This window comes from Leucoraja erinacea, chromosome 20, assembly GCF_028641065.1.
Source record: "Leucoraja erinacea ecotype New England chromosome 20, Leri_hhj_1, whole genome shotgun sequence".
Taxonomy (NCBI): Eukaryota; Metazoa; Chordata; class Chondrichthyes; order Rajiformes; family Rajidae; genus Leucoraja; species Leucoraja erinaceus.
The window spans coordinates 23619473-23636280 of record NC_073396.1 but is presented as its reverse complement, the minus strand read 5'-3'; the positions used below and the strand labels follow the sequence as shown (position 1 = coordinate 23636280).

Genomic DNA, 16808 nt, shown 5'->3' with positions numbered 1-16808 from the left:
AGCAATCTAACTGGTCCCACTTAATTGCCCTCTCCCCTATCCCTTCAGATTCTTCCTGTCAATAGTTTTCTAGTTCCCTTTCAAACATAAAAGAACCTTTTGAGTCAGAATCTGAAGGTAGATTGGGTATTGAAATGTCTCGATCCAAAACGTTGCTATCCACTTTTCCTCCGTAGATGTTGCCTGACCTGCTGAGTAACTCCAAGCACTTTGTGCTTTCACTCAAAAATCTCCAGCATCTGCTTCAGTCTCTATGACTGAATCTGCCCATAATACCACCCCTGCGATACTTTTGTGCTATGCTTCACGCTGCCTCGGCAAGACCACCAGCATGATCAGGGACCAGTCTCACCCTTCATTACTCCCTCTTCTCCCCTCTCCCATCAGGCAGGTGTGAAACACATACCTCCAGGTTCCGGAACAGTTTCTTTCGAGCTGATATCAGGCAACTGAACCGTCCTCTCACCAGCTAGAGTGTGATCCTGACCTCTTATCTACCTCATTGGAGAAACCCCGATCCTGGCCTCTCTCCACTGGCTCCCTGTGCGGTTCCGTATACATTTCAAGACCCTCCTCTATGTCTACAAAGCCCTCAATGGCTGTGGAACAGCATCCCCCTTCCCATCAGAACTGCCTCCTCCATCGACTCCTTTAAGTCAAGACTAAAAACTTATCTATACTCCCAAGCCTTTCCTAGCGTCCACTGAGCGAGGGCTATATGTAGAAATGTATGTCGTTTGTTTGTTTGTTTATACTATTTTTATAACAAATGTAAAGCACTTTGGCCAACGAGAGTTGCTTTTTAAATGTGACTTGACATGACTTGACATATATTCGGACATTATTGGACTTTATCTTGCATTAAACGTTAGGCCCTTTATCCTATAGCTGAACACTATGGATGGCTTTATTTTTCTCAGTCTGACGAAGGGTCTCCATCTGAAATGTTACCTCTTCCTTTTCACCAGAGACTCGCTGAGTAACTCCAGCTTTGTGTGTCTATCAATCCAGCATCTGCAGTTCCTTCCTCCACATTGATTGTAATGATGCGTAGTCTTTTTGCTGACTGGATAGCACGCAACAAAAAGCTTTTCACCGTACCTCAGTATACGTGCAATAATAAACTAAACTACAATTTCTAGATCCTAAACACTTGCAGAGAGAAAGAAATGTCACTTTAGACGAATGGAAATCAGATAGAAAGTCAAGAAATAAAATAATCCATGGAAGAACAACAAGGAAGGAACATTATGGACTAGTTGCTGAAAGAGAGCCCTCAACCTCTGCTTCACTGTGGGACAATGGAGAGGAAAATAAAGCTATTCTTTCCACATCAACCTTGATGGACCAAACAACAAGTGACAACATCTGTTTTCAATAAAAATGACAGATCCTTGTGAAATAAATTGTTTTGATGACTGACATGAAAGCTTTTTTGACTTTTATTGTGGTTTATTGATCTTGGCCACAGCATAGTTCACTTGCTTCTAATATAAGGTTCCCTAATCTGCACTGGATGTGTCCAAGAAATACTGGATGATAGGGGAATAACTGAGAACTTGTCTCCCCCACCCCTCCTCTCCCATTCCATTTAAATAGTGCAACAGACATTCCAAGGCATCACACGGGAGCCAAATAAAAAGCAGAAAAAATAACATCAAGCATCATAAAGACATCCTCAGACAGTTGATCAAAGGAGCGGCACCAGGGACAAGTTTGAAGAAGTAATTGAAAATTTGAAAGATGGAGAGAGAGGTTAAGAGGCATGGCAAGGGAAGTCTAAATCTCGGCAACTAAAGATATAGCTGTCAATGGCGTGTGATTAAATTCAGGGATAAGGTCCTAAAGTTACACAGCACGGAAAAGAGGACATAGGATTAAGGTGAGGGGGGGAAAGATCTAATTGGAACCTGGGGGGTAACATTTTCACACAAAGGGTGGTGGGTTTATGGAACGAGCTACTGGAGGAGGTCGTTGAGGCAGGTAGTATCACAACATTTAAGAAATATTTAGACAGGTACGTGGATAGGGTAGAGGGATATAGGCCAAATGCAGGCAAGTGGGACTAGTGTAGATGGGACATGTTGGTTGATGTGCGCAAGTTGGACCAAAGGGCCTGTTCTACGCTGTATGACGCTATGACTGGGAACAGGCTCTTTGGCCCAACTTGTCCACGCCGATCAAGATGCCCCATCGAAGGAAGCTCCCTTTGCACATTTCCTACCCAGGTAGCTGTCCAAATGTTTTAAAAAATGTTTCTGTATCTGCCTCGACTAGCTCCTCTGGCAGCTCGTTCCATACACCCACCTACACTCAACGACCTAGAATGGGAGTAGAGTAGAGGTTGTGGGGAGTTGTGGAGTTGGCAGAAAAACGATGGGAGGAAAATCCCAAGCAAGGGGACTGTGAAGAAAGATCAACCTTTTAAAATCAGGATAAAGATTGAATGGAGTTAGAGTAGGTTCCTGAGAGGAGGAGCGAAGAGCCTGTTTCAATGCTGTACCTCTAAACTAAGTTTAGTTTAGTTTAGTGTCAAAGTACTGAGGTACAGTGTTTGTTGTGTACTATTCAGTCAGCGGAAAGACTATACATGATTACATTCAAACTGCCCACAGTGTACACTTACAGGATAACGGGAATATCATTTAGTACAAGGTAAAATCCAATATAGTCTGATTAAAGACAGTCCGAAGGGTCTCTAATGAGGTAGATGGGAGGTCAGAACTGCTTTCTAGTTGGTGATAGGATGGTTAAATTGTCCGATAACAGCCGGGAAGAAACTTTCCCTGAACCTGGGGGCTTGTGTTTTCACACCAGAGTGACCAGGGTCCATGACAACGCTGGTGGCCTTGCTGAGGCAGCGTGAAGTGATAGGTCCCCTGATGAATCAAAGTAAACATTTCTCCAGATCCACCAACATGATGCATTTAGGGCTGGTCATGATAAAAAATAACCAACAGAAACTTCCTTACACAGTGAACATGGACCATGCTCCCACACACAACGAGACAATAAACAGGCGGGCAGATATATCCCTTACCATGAGCGTCTCGATAATAGGCATGAGTTACACTGCGAAACCGCTCCTGGCCGGCGGTGTCCCAGATCTGGAATCAGAAGGCAAAGCCATGTGTTATTCTCGTTAAAGTGCCCTGTTGAAACATCAGAGGCTTTCATTCTGCCGCTCGTCTGTCTGATGGAATTTCAATGTCCCACACATCAGACTGTGTTACTTTGACACAAACATATACAAATGGGCAGTAAGACACTTTGCGTGAGGCACTCTATGTGGAGGATATCTATGGGATTAAACCTTTCACTATTTTACATTTTTGGCAGCTATTGGTTTGGGACAGCACGGTGGCGCAGCGGCAGAGTGCTGCCTTAACAGAGCCAAAGTCGTGGATTTGATCCTGACGACGGGTGCTGTCTATACGGAGTTTGTACATTCGCCCCATGATCCAGTTTTTCTCCGGGTGCTGCAGTTTCCTCCCAAGCTCTAAAGACGTTCAGGTTTGTGGTTTAATTGGCTTCCGTAAATTGTAAATTGTCCCTAGTGTATAGGATTGTGCTAGTGTACAAGGTGATCGCTGGTCAGCGTGTACAAAGATGATGTCAGGACTCAAGTGCCTGAGCTATAGGGAGAGGTTGGGTAGGCTAAGACTTTATTCCTTGGAGCGCAGGAGGATGAGGGGTCGACATCTGGAGATGTAGAAATTCATGAGAGGAATAGATTGGATAAATGCACAGTCTTTTGCCCAGAGTAGGAGAATCGAGAACAAGAGGACACGGGTTTAAGGTGAGGGGAGAAAGAATTAATAGGAATCTGAGAGGTAACTTCTTCACATGAAGGGTGGTAGGTATATGGCATGATCTGCCAGAGGATGTAGTTGAGGCAGGTATTATTATAACATTTAAGAGACATTTGGACGGGTATATGGAAAAGATATGTTTCATGGGTTACGGGCCAAGTGCGGGCTGTTCCTCAAGTGGGGCTAGTGGGGCTAGTTTTGATGGGGCAATTTTGTTGCCATTGGCAAGTTGGGCTGAAGGGCCTGTTTTCACGCTATATGATTCTAGGACTAAGGAAAGAAGAAATGACCAGGGTGGGACAAGTCTTTGATTATGTGGCTGCTTTTCCTTGGCAGCATGGTGTAGATGGGGTCAATGATGGAGAGTCCAATTCAAGTCAATGCAACTGTTCCTTGTAGCTACTATCTCCGAATCTAGGTATCACTGCTTGCTGCTTGTCACTGTCAGAGCGACTCAATTTAACGTGGGTCTGGAAAACCATTTGCTCAGCGCAGTCATTTTAACTTGATTTTTAAACAGACCTCCAAAGCATTTCAAAGGGCAGCAAAGAACATTTTACTTGTAGCTGCCATTGCAAGAAGCTCTGGGGCCAATATGTGCCAAGCAAGATCCAATAGACAGCAACACAATTGCTGCCATGCAAAGATTTTCAATGAGGAACCGTGAGCCCAGGATAATATTTAAAAGACTCTTGAAAGATATTTAAAAGACACTTGAGACAGAAATATGGATAGCAAAGGATCAGAGGCCAAATGTGGGCAAATGGGACCATCTTAGATGGGGTATGGTTGTCGGCATGGGCGAGTTAGGCTGAAGGAGCTATTTCTGTGCTGTATGATTCTGTGTCTCCATGATGCCAAGACAATTTCTTCTTTGAAAACACTGCCAAAGGATTGGTAATGCCCTGGTAGCTGGCAGAGGCTCAGTCGAGAAACACCAGCGCCTTGGGACAAGGATCAGAATTACTCAGGATTAGTCTTCGCAGTCTAACCATGTAGATAGTCACAAATTCAAATATAAAGAGATTATCCTAATCTCACTAGCAGGCACCTTGCATCACAGGGATGTGACAAATAAGAAACTTAGGCTGGTTCATTTAGTTATACTTCATGTCAAAGTATAGGACATTCAACTCTCCAAGCCATGGGAGAGACTCTCCATAAAGAAATGTTTGAAGTCAGTATAACAATTGTTTTAGGTGCCACATCAGCTGATGGGCATCTCAGTGATGTCTGAGCAAGAGGGAAGGGATTGAAGATGGTGCAAATTGTGAAGTGGAGGGTTTAGTTTAGTTTAGGTTTAGTTTAGTTTAGTTTAGTTTAGAGATACAGCATGGAAACAAGCCTTCAGCTCACCGAGTCCACGCCGACCATCAATCACCCGTTCACACTAGTTCCATGTTATCCCGCTTTTGCATCCACTCCCTACACACTCGGAACAATTTACAAAGGTCCAATTAACCGACAAACACCCACGTCTTTGGGATGTGGGAGGAAATCGGTGCACCGGGAGGAAACACCCGCGGTCACAGGGAGCACGTGCAAACTCCACACAGACAGCACCCAAGTTCAGGATCAAACCCGGGTCCCTGACGATGTGAGGCAGCAACTCTACCAGCTGTGCTGCACTTACTGCATGCTATTTTCCCAGTGTACCATGCCATGCACCAGATGAAGAGAGTCCTGGGAGGAAATTTGGAAGAAGGTTGCAAATCCTAGACACAATAATCAAAAACAAGAAAAAAAAAGGTTTCTTATATTCTGTTTACTTATTTCCAATCGAGTCTCTGAGGCATAAAGCAGTAATTCTGAACTATTGATTCTCTCCTAAAGATAAAACCTACAAAGACTGCAGGTAATCACATCTAGCAGGAAACTGACATAGAAATTCTCACTATTTCATTGAGTCCCAAAAGACTGGAACAAATATCTTGAGCAGAAATTAAACCTAAGTTTAGTTTATAGCTTAATTTACTTTAGTTTAGCTTAGTTTATTATTGCCACGTGTACTGAGGTGCATTGAAAAGCATTTTTGTTGCATGCTATCCAGCCAGCGAAAAGACTAAATGTGATTACAATGAAGCCGTCCACAGAGTACAGATACAGGATAAAGGGTATACAGTTTAGTGCAAGATAATGTCCAGTAAAGTGCGATTAAAAATAGTTCAAAGGTCTCCAATGAGGTAAATGGGAGGTCAAGGCCACTCTCTAGTTGGTGAGAGGATAGTTCAGTTAGTTGTCTGATAACAGCAGGGAACAAACTGTTCCTGAATCTGGAGGTATCTTTTTTTAAGTTTTCATTCACCGAGAAAATTGTTTTATTGTGATACCTCCCACAACATGTGTTCCCTCCGCTATATATTGGATGGGAGGACCAACATACCTGCAGTTTAACCTTCACTCCGTCCACGTTTAGCACTTTATTCTGAAATAAAGAAAGGGAGAAGATAAGTGAGCTGCACTTTAAAATTATTTGACATCTCAAAATATCAATGCCAAACTGGTGGAGGAGCCCAGGTACTGTTTGTCAGTTATAATGTAGATGGAATCCCAAATATACATAGTTGGGAAACACAACAACTATATCCATATCTCTTTGAACCTTTCAGATCCATTTACCGGTCCAAATGTCTTTTAAACATTGTTATAGTACCTGCCTCAACTACTTCCTTCTGGTGTCTTGGTCTATATATCTACCACTCTCTGAGTTATTTTTAGCAATTTTTATGACATTCACTTTCTAGATTGTCCTGAGGTTGACAGCCTGGTGCTCAGAAAACAATCTGGCTCTGAACACCAAGAAAACAAAAGAGCTCATTGTCGACTTCAGGAAGCACAGCACCGACTTAGCCCCCCTACACATCAACGGCGAGTGTGTGGAGAGGGTCTACACCTTCCGGTTTCTTGGCATCCTCATCTCCGCTGACATCTCCTGGACAGACAACATCACGGAGGTTATCAAGAAAACTCAGCAGCGGCTGCACTTCCTGAGGGTCCTCAGGAAGTACAACCTGGACTCCAACCTGCTGCTGACCTTCTACCGCTCGTCCATTGAGAGCCTGCTGACATACTGCATTACAGCATGGTATGGCAGCTGCACCATGGCAGATAGGGAGAGGCTTCAGAGGGTAGTTAGGGCAGCACAGAAGATCACTGGCTGCCCTCTCCCCTCTCTGATGGACATATACGTCTCCCGCTGCCTCAGCAGGGCGAAGAACATCATCAAGGACAGCTCCCATCCTGCGTTTGGCCTGTTCGACCTGCTGCCCTCAGGGAGGCGCTATAGGTGCATCAGAACAAGGACAAACAGATTCAAAAACAGTTGCTTTCCAAAAGCCATAACCTCCCTGAACTCATACATGTATTGACTTCACAGCCAAACTCCCGGACTTCCATCTATCCACCTACTGTAATTTGTACTGTAATTGCATATAGGAATCCTATTTATTCACTCTATTCATCCATTGTCTTTTTATAGATATGTATATAGCGCCGCAGAACTGTGTACCTTATCCCCCCCCCTTTGTTTTTGTCTTTGTTTTTTGATTAATTACATGTCTGCACTGAGTAGGAGCTGCTTTTAATCTCATTGTACATGTGTATAGTGACAATAAAATGGCATTATTATTATTATTATTATCATTATTATTAGATAAGACATTGCCAATGCCCATCGATCTCCAGAACTTCCAATCAGTCTTTCTATTTTTCTTGCCCTGTACCATACCTCACCTGGTCTATTATCTCTTCACAAGGTTCAGTGAAAGACAACATTTGGGTATCTGATGTAGCTCTGATATAACTCTTCTAATAGGAGTTGTATTAGAAGTATTAGTAGTACGTCTAATACAGGTCCATCATCGATTTTTCAGGCAACTGATGATCCAGCACCTCCTTTAATCTACGTAAAAATAAGAGAGCACACATAAAATCCCCCCTATGGAAGTTCCCCAAATATGTGGCACCTAGGCAGGTTGAGGCGGCCGAACTAGACTTCATCGGGACTTCCATGGCCGATCGGCGAGTCAAATTTGTCCCCTGTGGTCGGTTCCGGAAATGCAGCCCAGCTGGAGCCAGCAGATACAATCCCATCCATCTGTCTGTCTATCTATCTATCTATCTATCTATCTATCTATCTATCTATCTATCTATCTATCTATCTATCTATCTATCTATCTATCTATCTATCTATCTATCTATCTATCTATCTGTCTATCTGTCTATCTGTCTATCTATCTATCTATCTATCATATAAAACTCTCATGCCATCCGACCGGCTGCCGTCCGGCTGCCTTTCTGCCTTTTGATTCGTTCCACGTGTGATGTCACAATGCCCAATGCTCGCAGATGTCCAATCGGAATGGCCGATGCTCACAGATGTCCAATCGGAATAGATCCATTTACATGTACGGCTGCCGACTGCATTTCTTCCTTTGATTCCTTGCCACGCCGAATCCAGACGCACAATCGCCGAGGTCTTTTCCGTTTCGGTAGAGATTTCACTTTTCTTTCTAAGTATCCGCTCATCATTACATTTCGTCGTGATTAAGTAGACGTTTTTAATCAAATCCTCCCCCCCCCCACACCCCCCAATATTTCAAAAATAAACTGGCTTCTCACCCATAGAAGCAGCCATTTGGGTAGACATTTCACTTTTCATTCCAACTATCCACTCATCATTAGATTTCATTATGTTTATGTCCACATTTTTTTTCATTAAATCCCCCCCCCCCCCCCCCCCCCCCCCCCCCCCTCACTCACTCATTTTGTCGCCTCCTGCTGGCCAGCGACCATAATGGCTGCTGGCGCCCGCATCTCGCCTCAAAGACGCCATTTAAAACCAGCCGCACTGCTCATTCCTGAGCCGCTTGAGTTGGAGGACCACGTCTCCCGTGGGGGCTACGGGTAGGGAACGGCTGCGTTGGGGGAGCAGACCCAACGGGTCTGCCCTTGGTCTAGTTAATATATAAAACTCTCGTGCCATCCGACCGGCTGCCGTCCGGCTGCCTTTCTGCCTTTTGATTCGTTGACGGCTGCTCCTTCCTATCAGCTTCCAGCACACTTCGAAACAAAGTTGCAAGACAGGAACACTCTGAACTTTTCACTGCTGCAGCAGGCAGGGGAGGTGCAATTGGATTTTTTTTTTAATCCACTGCTGAGGGAGGCAGGGGAGTGCTGGAATCTTACATTTGGGAACGGGTTCAGTTCCGTTGGAGGAGACGGGTGCATGGTGGAATATTGGGTTGGGGGATCACATCATTGGGGGAGCAGACCCAACGGGTCTGCACTTGGTCTAGTAGACTTTAAACTTTAGACCTTCGGCCCACCGAGTCCATGCCCACCAGCGATCACCCTGTACATTAGCATTATCCTACACACTAGGTACAATTTGCAATTTTTTTTTAACATTAGCCAAATAACCTACAAACCTATACGTATTTGGAATGTGGGAGGAATCCGGAGCACCCAGAGAAAACCCACTCTAACATGGCGAACGTACAAACTCTGTACAGGCAGCACCCGTGGTCAGGATTACAACTGGTTCTATGCCTACCAGTTAACATGATTGTGGTTATAAAGTCCAATTACTTAGTACTCTGCTATTTAGTTTCCCTGCAAACCCGGACAAAGATAAGAAACCGAGGTGAGTTTTTATTCCTATCTGGTAATAATCCATGCAGCTGTCGGCCTGTGAGGAATGGTGGTGCTCAGTCCGATCCTTGTTATTAACAGGTGCAGGACATCAATGTGGTTGAAAATTGTTCAGATACAAGGAACTGCAGATGCTGAATCTTGAGAAAAACCCAAAGTGCCGGAGTAACTTAGCGGGTCATGCAGCATATGTGGAGAACACGGATAGGTGACGATTTGGGTTGGGACTATCTTCACTCTGAAGAAGGGTCCTGACTCGAAACATCACCTATCCATGTTCTCTAGAAATGCTGCCAGACTCGCTGAGTTACTCCAGCACTGTGCCGTCTCTTATAACAGCTTTGTGGTGAAGCTTTCAGTGGGTGTTTTAGGTTCAGTATGTATGAAGCAAGTCTTGGCTTACTTTCAATTATCTGATTGAAGAAAGGTCTGAAGAGGGTCTCGACCCGAAACATTACCCATTCCTTCTCTCCAGAGATGCTGCCTGTCCCGCTGAGTTACTCCAGCATTTTGTGTCTATCTGATTAGTGGCACAAAGTGCTGGAGTAACTTATTGGGTCAGGCAGCATCTCTGAAGAACATGGACGGGTGACGATTTAGGTCGGGATCCTGACAGGCAGAAGGGGAAATTGTGGATCTTGGTAAAAGTTACATAGATGCCACAAGCCAATTCTGATTTGACAATTCAGTGCCTGATTGGAGATTCTGCTTCTGAACCCAACATTTATTCAATGGTGTTTTGTGAAAGAGAAGTTAATCCTGGACTGCCTCTCCGGCCCTGCTAAAGCAATGCTTAATGCGTCTTTCATCAAACACTGCCTATGTTTGTTAAAGTCTCCATTAACTCTTCCAATTCCCACAATGACCTTTCTATCCTGGTATAGTTACAGGCCAAAGGCCAAAAGTAGGCTGGTGGGTAGTGTCGATGGGGCATGTTAGTGGGCGTGGGCAAATTGGGCCAAAGGGCCTGTTTTCACACTGCGTATTGTTCCCTCCTGTTTTGTTTGGGTAGCTAACAACTCAACGGTATGAACATTGAATTCTCCAATTTCAGGTAACCTCTAACAAACCCTCTCCCCCTCCCCTTTCTCCCCCCCATTTTCCTACCTCCCCCCCCCCTCCCCCCCCCCCCCCCCCCTCCCCTCCCCTGTGCCCCAACTGGGCTCGCACCAAATTCTCTCCTCCCCCTCTTACATTCCTTTCGCTGGCTTTACAATTTCTAACTCTTCAATCCTTCTGTCTCACAAGTGTCATCACAAGGAGACAGGGTGATCAAGAAGGCTTTTGGCACATTGGCTTTCATCAGTCAGAGTAGTAAGTTTAGAAGTTTGGAAGTCATGTTACTGTTGTACAAGACATTGGTGAGGCCACAATTAGAATATTGTGTTAAATTTGGTCACACTGTTATAGGAAAGATGTTGTTAAGCTGCAAAGGGTGCAGTGAAGATTTACGAGGATGTTGCCAGGACTCGAGGGCCTGAGCTCCAGGGAGAGGTTGAGTAGGCGAGGGGTTTATTCCTTGGAGTGCAGGAGGATGAAGGGTGATCTTATAGAGGTGTACAAAATCACGAGAGGAATAGATTGGGTAAACGCACCAGAGTAGGGGAATCGAGAACCTGAGGACATAGGTTTAAGGTGAGGGGGGAATGATTTGATGGAACCTGAGGTGTAACTATTTTACACAGTGTGTGGAACAAGCTGCTGCAGGAGGTAGTTGAGACAGGTACTATTGCAACATTTAAAAAACAGGTACATGGATTGGATAGGTTTAGCGGGATATTGACCAACGCAGGCAGGTGGGACTAGTATCGATAGGGCATGTTGGCCGATGTGGGAAAGATGAGCCTGTTTCCACACTGTATGACTATCACTCTATGCTTTGTAAGTTCTCTCTATACCAAATAGAAACATAGAAACATAGAAATTAGGTGCAGGAGTAGGCCATTCGGCCCTTCGAGCGTGCACCGCCATTCAATATGATCATGGCTGATCATCCAACTCAGTATCCCATACCTGCCTTCTCTCCATACCCCCTGATCCCCTTAGCCACAAGGGCCACATCTAACTCCCTCTTAAATATAGCCAATGAACTGGCCTCGACCACCCTCTGCGGCAGAGAGTTCCAGAGATTCACCACTCTCTGTGTGAAAAAAGTTATTCTCATCTCGGTTTTAAAGGATTTTCCCCTTATCCTTAAGCTGTGACCCCTTGTCCTGGACTTCCCCAACATCGGGAGCAATCTTCCTGCATCTAGCCTGTCCTACCCCCTAAGAATTTTGTAAGTTTCTATAAGATCCCCTCTCAATCTCCTAAATTCTAGAGAGTATAAACCAAATCTATCTAGTCTTTCTTCATAAGACAGTCCTGACATCCCAGGAATCAGTCTGGTGAACCTTCTCTGCACTACCTCTATGGCAATAATGTACTTCCTCAGATTTGGAGACCAAAACTGTACGCAATACTCCAGGTGCGGTCTCACCAAGACCCTGTACAACTGCAGTAGAACCTCCCTGCTCCTATACTCAAATCCTTTTGCTATGAAAGCTAACATACCATTCGCTTTCTTCACTGCCGCTGCACCTGCATGCCTACTTTCAATGACTGGTGTACCATGACACCCAGGTCTCGCTGCATCTCCCCTTTTCCTAGTCGGCCACCATTTAGATAATAGTCTGCTTTCCTGTTTTTGCCACCAAAATGGATAACCTCACATTTATCCACATTATACTGCATCTGCCAAACATTTGCCCACTCACCCAGCCTATCCAAGTCACCTTGCAGTCTCCTAGCATCCTCCTCACAGCTAACACTGCCCCCCAGCTTAGTGTCATCCGCAAACTTGGAGATATTGCCTTCAATTCCCTCATCCAGATCATTAATATATATTGTAAATAGCTGGGGTCCCAGCACTGAGCCTTGCGGTACCCCACTAGTCACTGCCTGCCATTGTGAAAAGGAATCGTTTACTCCTACTCTTTGCTTCCTGCTTGCCAGCCAGTTCTCTATCCACATCAATACTGAACCCCCAATGCCGTGTACTTTAAGTTTGTATACTAATCTCTTATGTGGGACCTTGTCGAAAGCCTTCTGGAAGTCTAGATACACCACATCCACTGTATAAATCATCGGTATAGATGATAAACAGCAATGGACCCAGCATCGAATCCTCAGGGACACCAGTAGTCACAGGCAACTCCGTTAACTCACAACTTGCAAATATTCATTGGTGCAGATGCGTAAACAGGCTGTTGTAAACCTCTGAATAATTTATCTATGACTGTGTTAACATCTGTTTTGATGACGGCTGCAAGGAAACTGTTTCAATGCATCATTCCCTCCCACTGTCACAGATGAAATCAGAATAAATATTAATTTTCATCCATTTAAATAATAGCACAAGTAACCAAATGAAGAATAGCATTTGCACCATTTAACTCGAGAGCCGAATTTACATAATTTTTCATTAGCAGACTGATATGAAAATTTCCAACAAATCTGACTGGGAATTGAAGTAAAGTTTAATTCTCTGGAATAAGACTGATTAGAAAATGAATCCTATTACACCAAGCTGACAGGCATTGTTAATGCCTCAACACACAAGGACAAATGGAATAGGACCCAAAGAAAGGTCCTGACCTAATCGTTGTCTATCCATGTTCTCTAAGATACTGCCTGACCTGTTGAATTATTCAAATAGAATAGGTTTAGACTGAAGAAGGGTCCCAACCCAAAAATGTCATCTATCCATGTCCTCCAGAGATGCTGTCTCACCCACTGAGTTACTCCAGCACTTTATGTCATTTTTTATAAACTGCCATCTGCAATTGCGTCAACGTCCAACCGTACATTAGAAGTATAGTTAATACTTCTAATTTTAGAGCTTACAGATACAGTATGGAAACAGGCCCGTCGGCACACTGAGCCCACACTGAACAGTGAACGAGGTCTATCCTACACACCAGGGACAATTTACAGAAGCCACAAACATGCACATCTTTGGAACGAGGGTGGATATCGGAGCACCCAGAGAAACATGGTCCCAGGGAGAACGTACAAACTCCGTACAGACAACGCTCGGTCAGGAAAGAACCTGAGTTTCTGGCGCTGTAAGGCCGCAACTCTACCGCTGTGCCGCCGTGCCGGCCCTGTTTATTTTGTTTGAGTTTATACCTGTTGGATGCCACGACGGGTGGGAAAGCTCACTTTGAACATCAATACTAGCATGGACTAGATGGATCGAGTGGCCAGGAACTATTCTGTATGCCCCAGGTAAAGTTTTGAAAGCCATTGCGTTCCTTCACAGTTGAGGGAAAAGTGAAGACTTCCCAGACAAGAGTGAGGATTCAGAACGTTTTCCTCATTCCGACTGCAAATAAGCCTTTACACGCCAAACACAGGCAAAGACATATTCCTTATCTCACTTTGACCTCCATGGGATTTTTCCACATACCCGGCCTTCATTGAAGTTTTCCAGCACAATTTGTGTCATGTGGCACCTTTAATGTGGTAAAGCGTATCTGCAAACGAGGAGCTCACAAGGCAAGGTGACTAAAAGCTCGATCAAAGTGGTCGTTTTTAAGGAAAACAGTGTTGGAATAAATCAACAGGTCAGGCAGAATTTTAGTGAAACATGGATAGGAAATGTTTCAGGACAGAAACATTCAGTTTTAGTTTTAGAGTTACAGCACGGAAAAAGGCTTTTCGGACCACCAGCTGCACGCCGACCAACACTAGCACTATCCTACACACTAGGCAGAATTTACAATCTTTACCAAAGCCAATTAACGTACAAACCTCTATGTCTTTGGAGTTTGAGAGGAAACAGGAGCACCCGGGGAAAACCCACGCGATCACAGGGAGAACATCCAAACTCCGTACAGACAGCACCTGTAGTCAGGATCGAATCTGGGTCTCTGGCACAGTAAGGCAGCAACTCTACCGCTGTGCCACTATGCCGCCCTTCGTCAGTTTGAAAGAGCCCCCACCATTTTATCAGCTTTTTGCCCCAACTACAATGTCTGAAGAAGGGTTAGAACATAGACGAGCAGAAGACATTGTGGGCTGAAGGGCCTGTTCTTGTATTGTATGTTCTATGTTTTTTTGGGGTCACTGGGGCACTAATGAAAACTATTAGATTGCCCCTTCATTCATCACTGCTAATACTGATTGCTGGAAATAAAGTACCAGCTTTTCACGCCTTTGCCAACACTTTACGGAAAATAAATCGCGATCCACTGGAGTAAGAAATTGATTGTCATTCCTAATTCACTCAAAGTCTAATCTGTGCCGTCCGGTAAAAGCAGGGTGGTACTTTGCAAACACACAATCTGATTTAAAAAGATATTTTAGATACCACATTTGACGAGGAATTTCAGAGGGTGGTGAATCTGTGGAATTCTTTGCCACAGACGGCCGTGGAAGCCAAATCAATGGATATTTTTAAGGAGGAAATTGACATATTCTCGATTAGTACGGGTGTCAGGGGTCATGGGGAGAACACAGGAGATTGGGGTTGAGAGGGACAGATAACTGCCATGATTGAATGGGAGAGTGGACTTGATGGGCCAAATGGCCTAATTCTGCTCTTAGAATGTGTTAACTTATGACACTCAGTTATGTAGAGTATAAGGTATTTCCCGAATGGTTTGACTGACAAATCAAGGTCGGCTTAACTCCACAGATATGTCATGTCACGGGAACTATTTGTCCCTAGCTCTGTCAGGTCCGGATTCGATCCTGACTACGGGCACTGTCTGTACAGATTTTGTTTGTTCTCCCTGTGACCGCGTGGGTTTTCTCTGAGTGCTCCGGTATCCCCCACACACTCCAAAGACGTGCAGGTTAATAGACTTCTGTTAAAAAAAAGTTGTCCCCAATGTGTAGGATAGAACTAGTGTACGCAGACTCTTTACTTTAAGAGATGGGCCCAACGAGTCCGTACCAACCAGCCATCACCTCGTACACTAGCACTATCCTACACACTAGGAACAATTCACAATTTTTCTTTAACCAAAGCTAATTAACCTACAAACCTGTATGAACTTGGAGTGTGGGAGGAAACCGGAGCACCCGGAGAAAACCCACGCGGTCACTGGAAGAATGTACAAACTCCGTACAGACAGCATCCATAGTCAGGATCAAACATGGTTTCTCTGGCGCTGTAGGGCAGCAGCTCAGTTGTTGCCTTACATCACCAGAGTCCTGGGTTCTATCCTGACTATGGGTGCTGTCTGTAAGGAGTTGTGACCGTGTGGGATTTCTCCGCTGTGCCACTGTGCCACCCTAATATGGCATGGATTCAGGTCCTTCAGTCCACTGCATCCATGCTGACCATTATAATCCCATTATATTCCCATATTTCTCTTGCATCTCGACCAGACTTTATTCTGAGTTTTAGGATGGCAACAGTTAATGCCTCGTGTATTCCCTCGCCTAGCCTTCTTCTTCACAACATTCCTTGTGAAATAAATACTTCAATTCCACTTAGCCTTTAGATCGGCGACGTTGCAGCACAAACGACATATTGAATATTAAAAAGCGGATACTTATTTCCTTATCTTTTAATTAGTAATAAGTCACCTGGAGCTCTGCACAATGGTTTCGAAAGGGATTCGGGGGATACGCAGAGATCGGCTTCAAACTGTATCGGATTTCCATGCTGGTTAACAGCGCTTTGACTAAAATCAATGCAGCAGCATTTTGTCTTCTATTGCAGCAGTAAGGCATGCATCAAAGCAGCACGAATGAAACTTGCTTCAAGTATTCATGTCCACTGAAATCAATGCACGCAACATCGCTCAGTGAACAATAAAACATAATCCTTTTATGTTTTATTGTTCAGACACAAGGAACTGCAGGTGCTGGTCATTAAAAAAAGACCCAAAGTGCTGGAGTAACTCAGCAGGTCTGGCAGCATCTCTGGAGTACATGGATAGGTGACGTTTTGGGTTGGGACCCGTCTTTAGATTCCATGTTTTCCAGAGATGCTGCCTGATCTGGTGAGTTACTCCAGCACTTTGTGTCTTTCCTGTGCTGTGTTGTTCTGTGATCTACAACAGGGGTGAAAGCAAGTTTTCTTCCATCCCAACGTGTCTGCCTAAAAAGTAGGCAGTCTATTTTACTGACTCAAATACCAGTTCAGCTCTCCGACTTATTTATAACTGCAGATGCAAGAGACACAAAGTGCTGGAGTAACTCAGCAGGTCGGGCCTGTTTCCCGCGCTGTGTGTTTAAAAGGAATAACGTTTAGTGTAAAATAAAGTCCAGTGAAGTCCAATTAAAAATCGTTTGAACGTCTTCAATGTGTTCGATGGGACATCAGAACCGCATTCTAGCTGATGAGAG

General features: G+C 44.5%; 1 protein-coding gene across 1 annotated transcript in view; it reads right to left on the bottom strand.

Annotated features, from left to right (window-relative positions):
* The window catches only part of LOC129706970 (ras-related protein Rab-26-like), a 222033-nt gene that overhangs the window by 75369 nt on the left and 129856 nt on the right, over window positions 1-16808 (bottom strand). Inside the window, exons 3-4 of the mRNA XM_055651667.1 lie at window positions 6196-6237; window positions 3041-3107 (exon numbers count right to left, since the gene is read on the bottom strand). Coding sequence (XP_055507642.1) covers window positions 3041-3107; window positions 6196-6237 — 109 coding nt within the window. The remainder of the gene's footprint in view (window positions 1-3040; window positions 3108-6195; window positions 6238-16808) is intronic.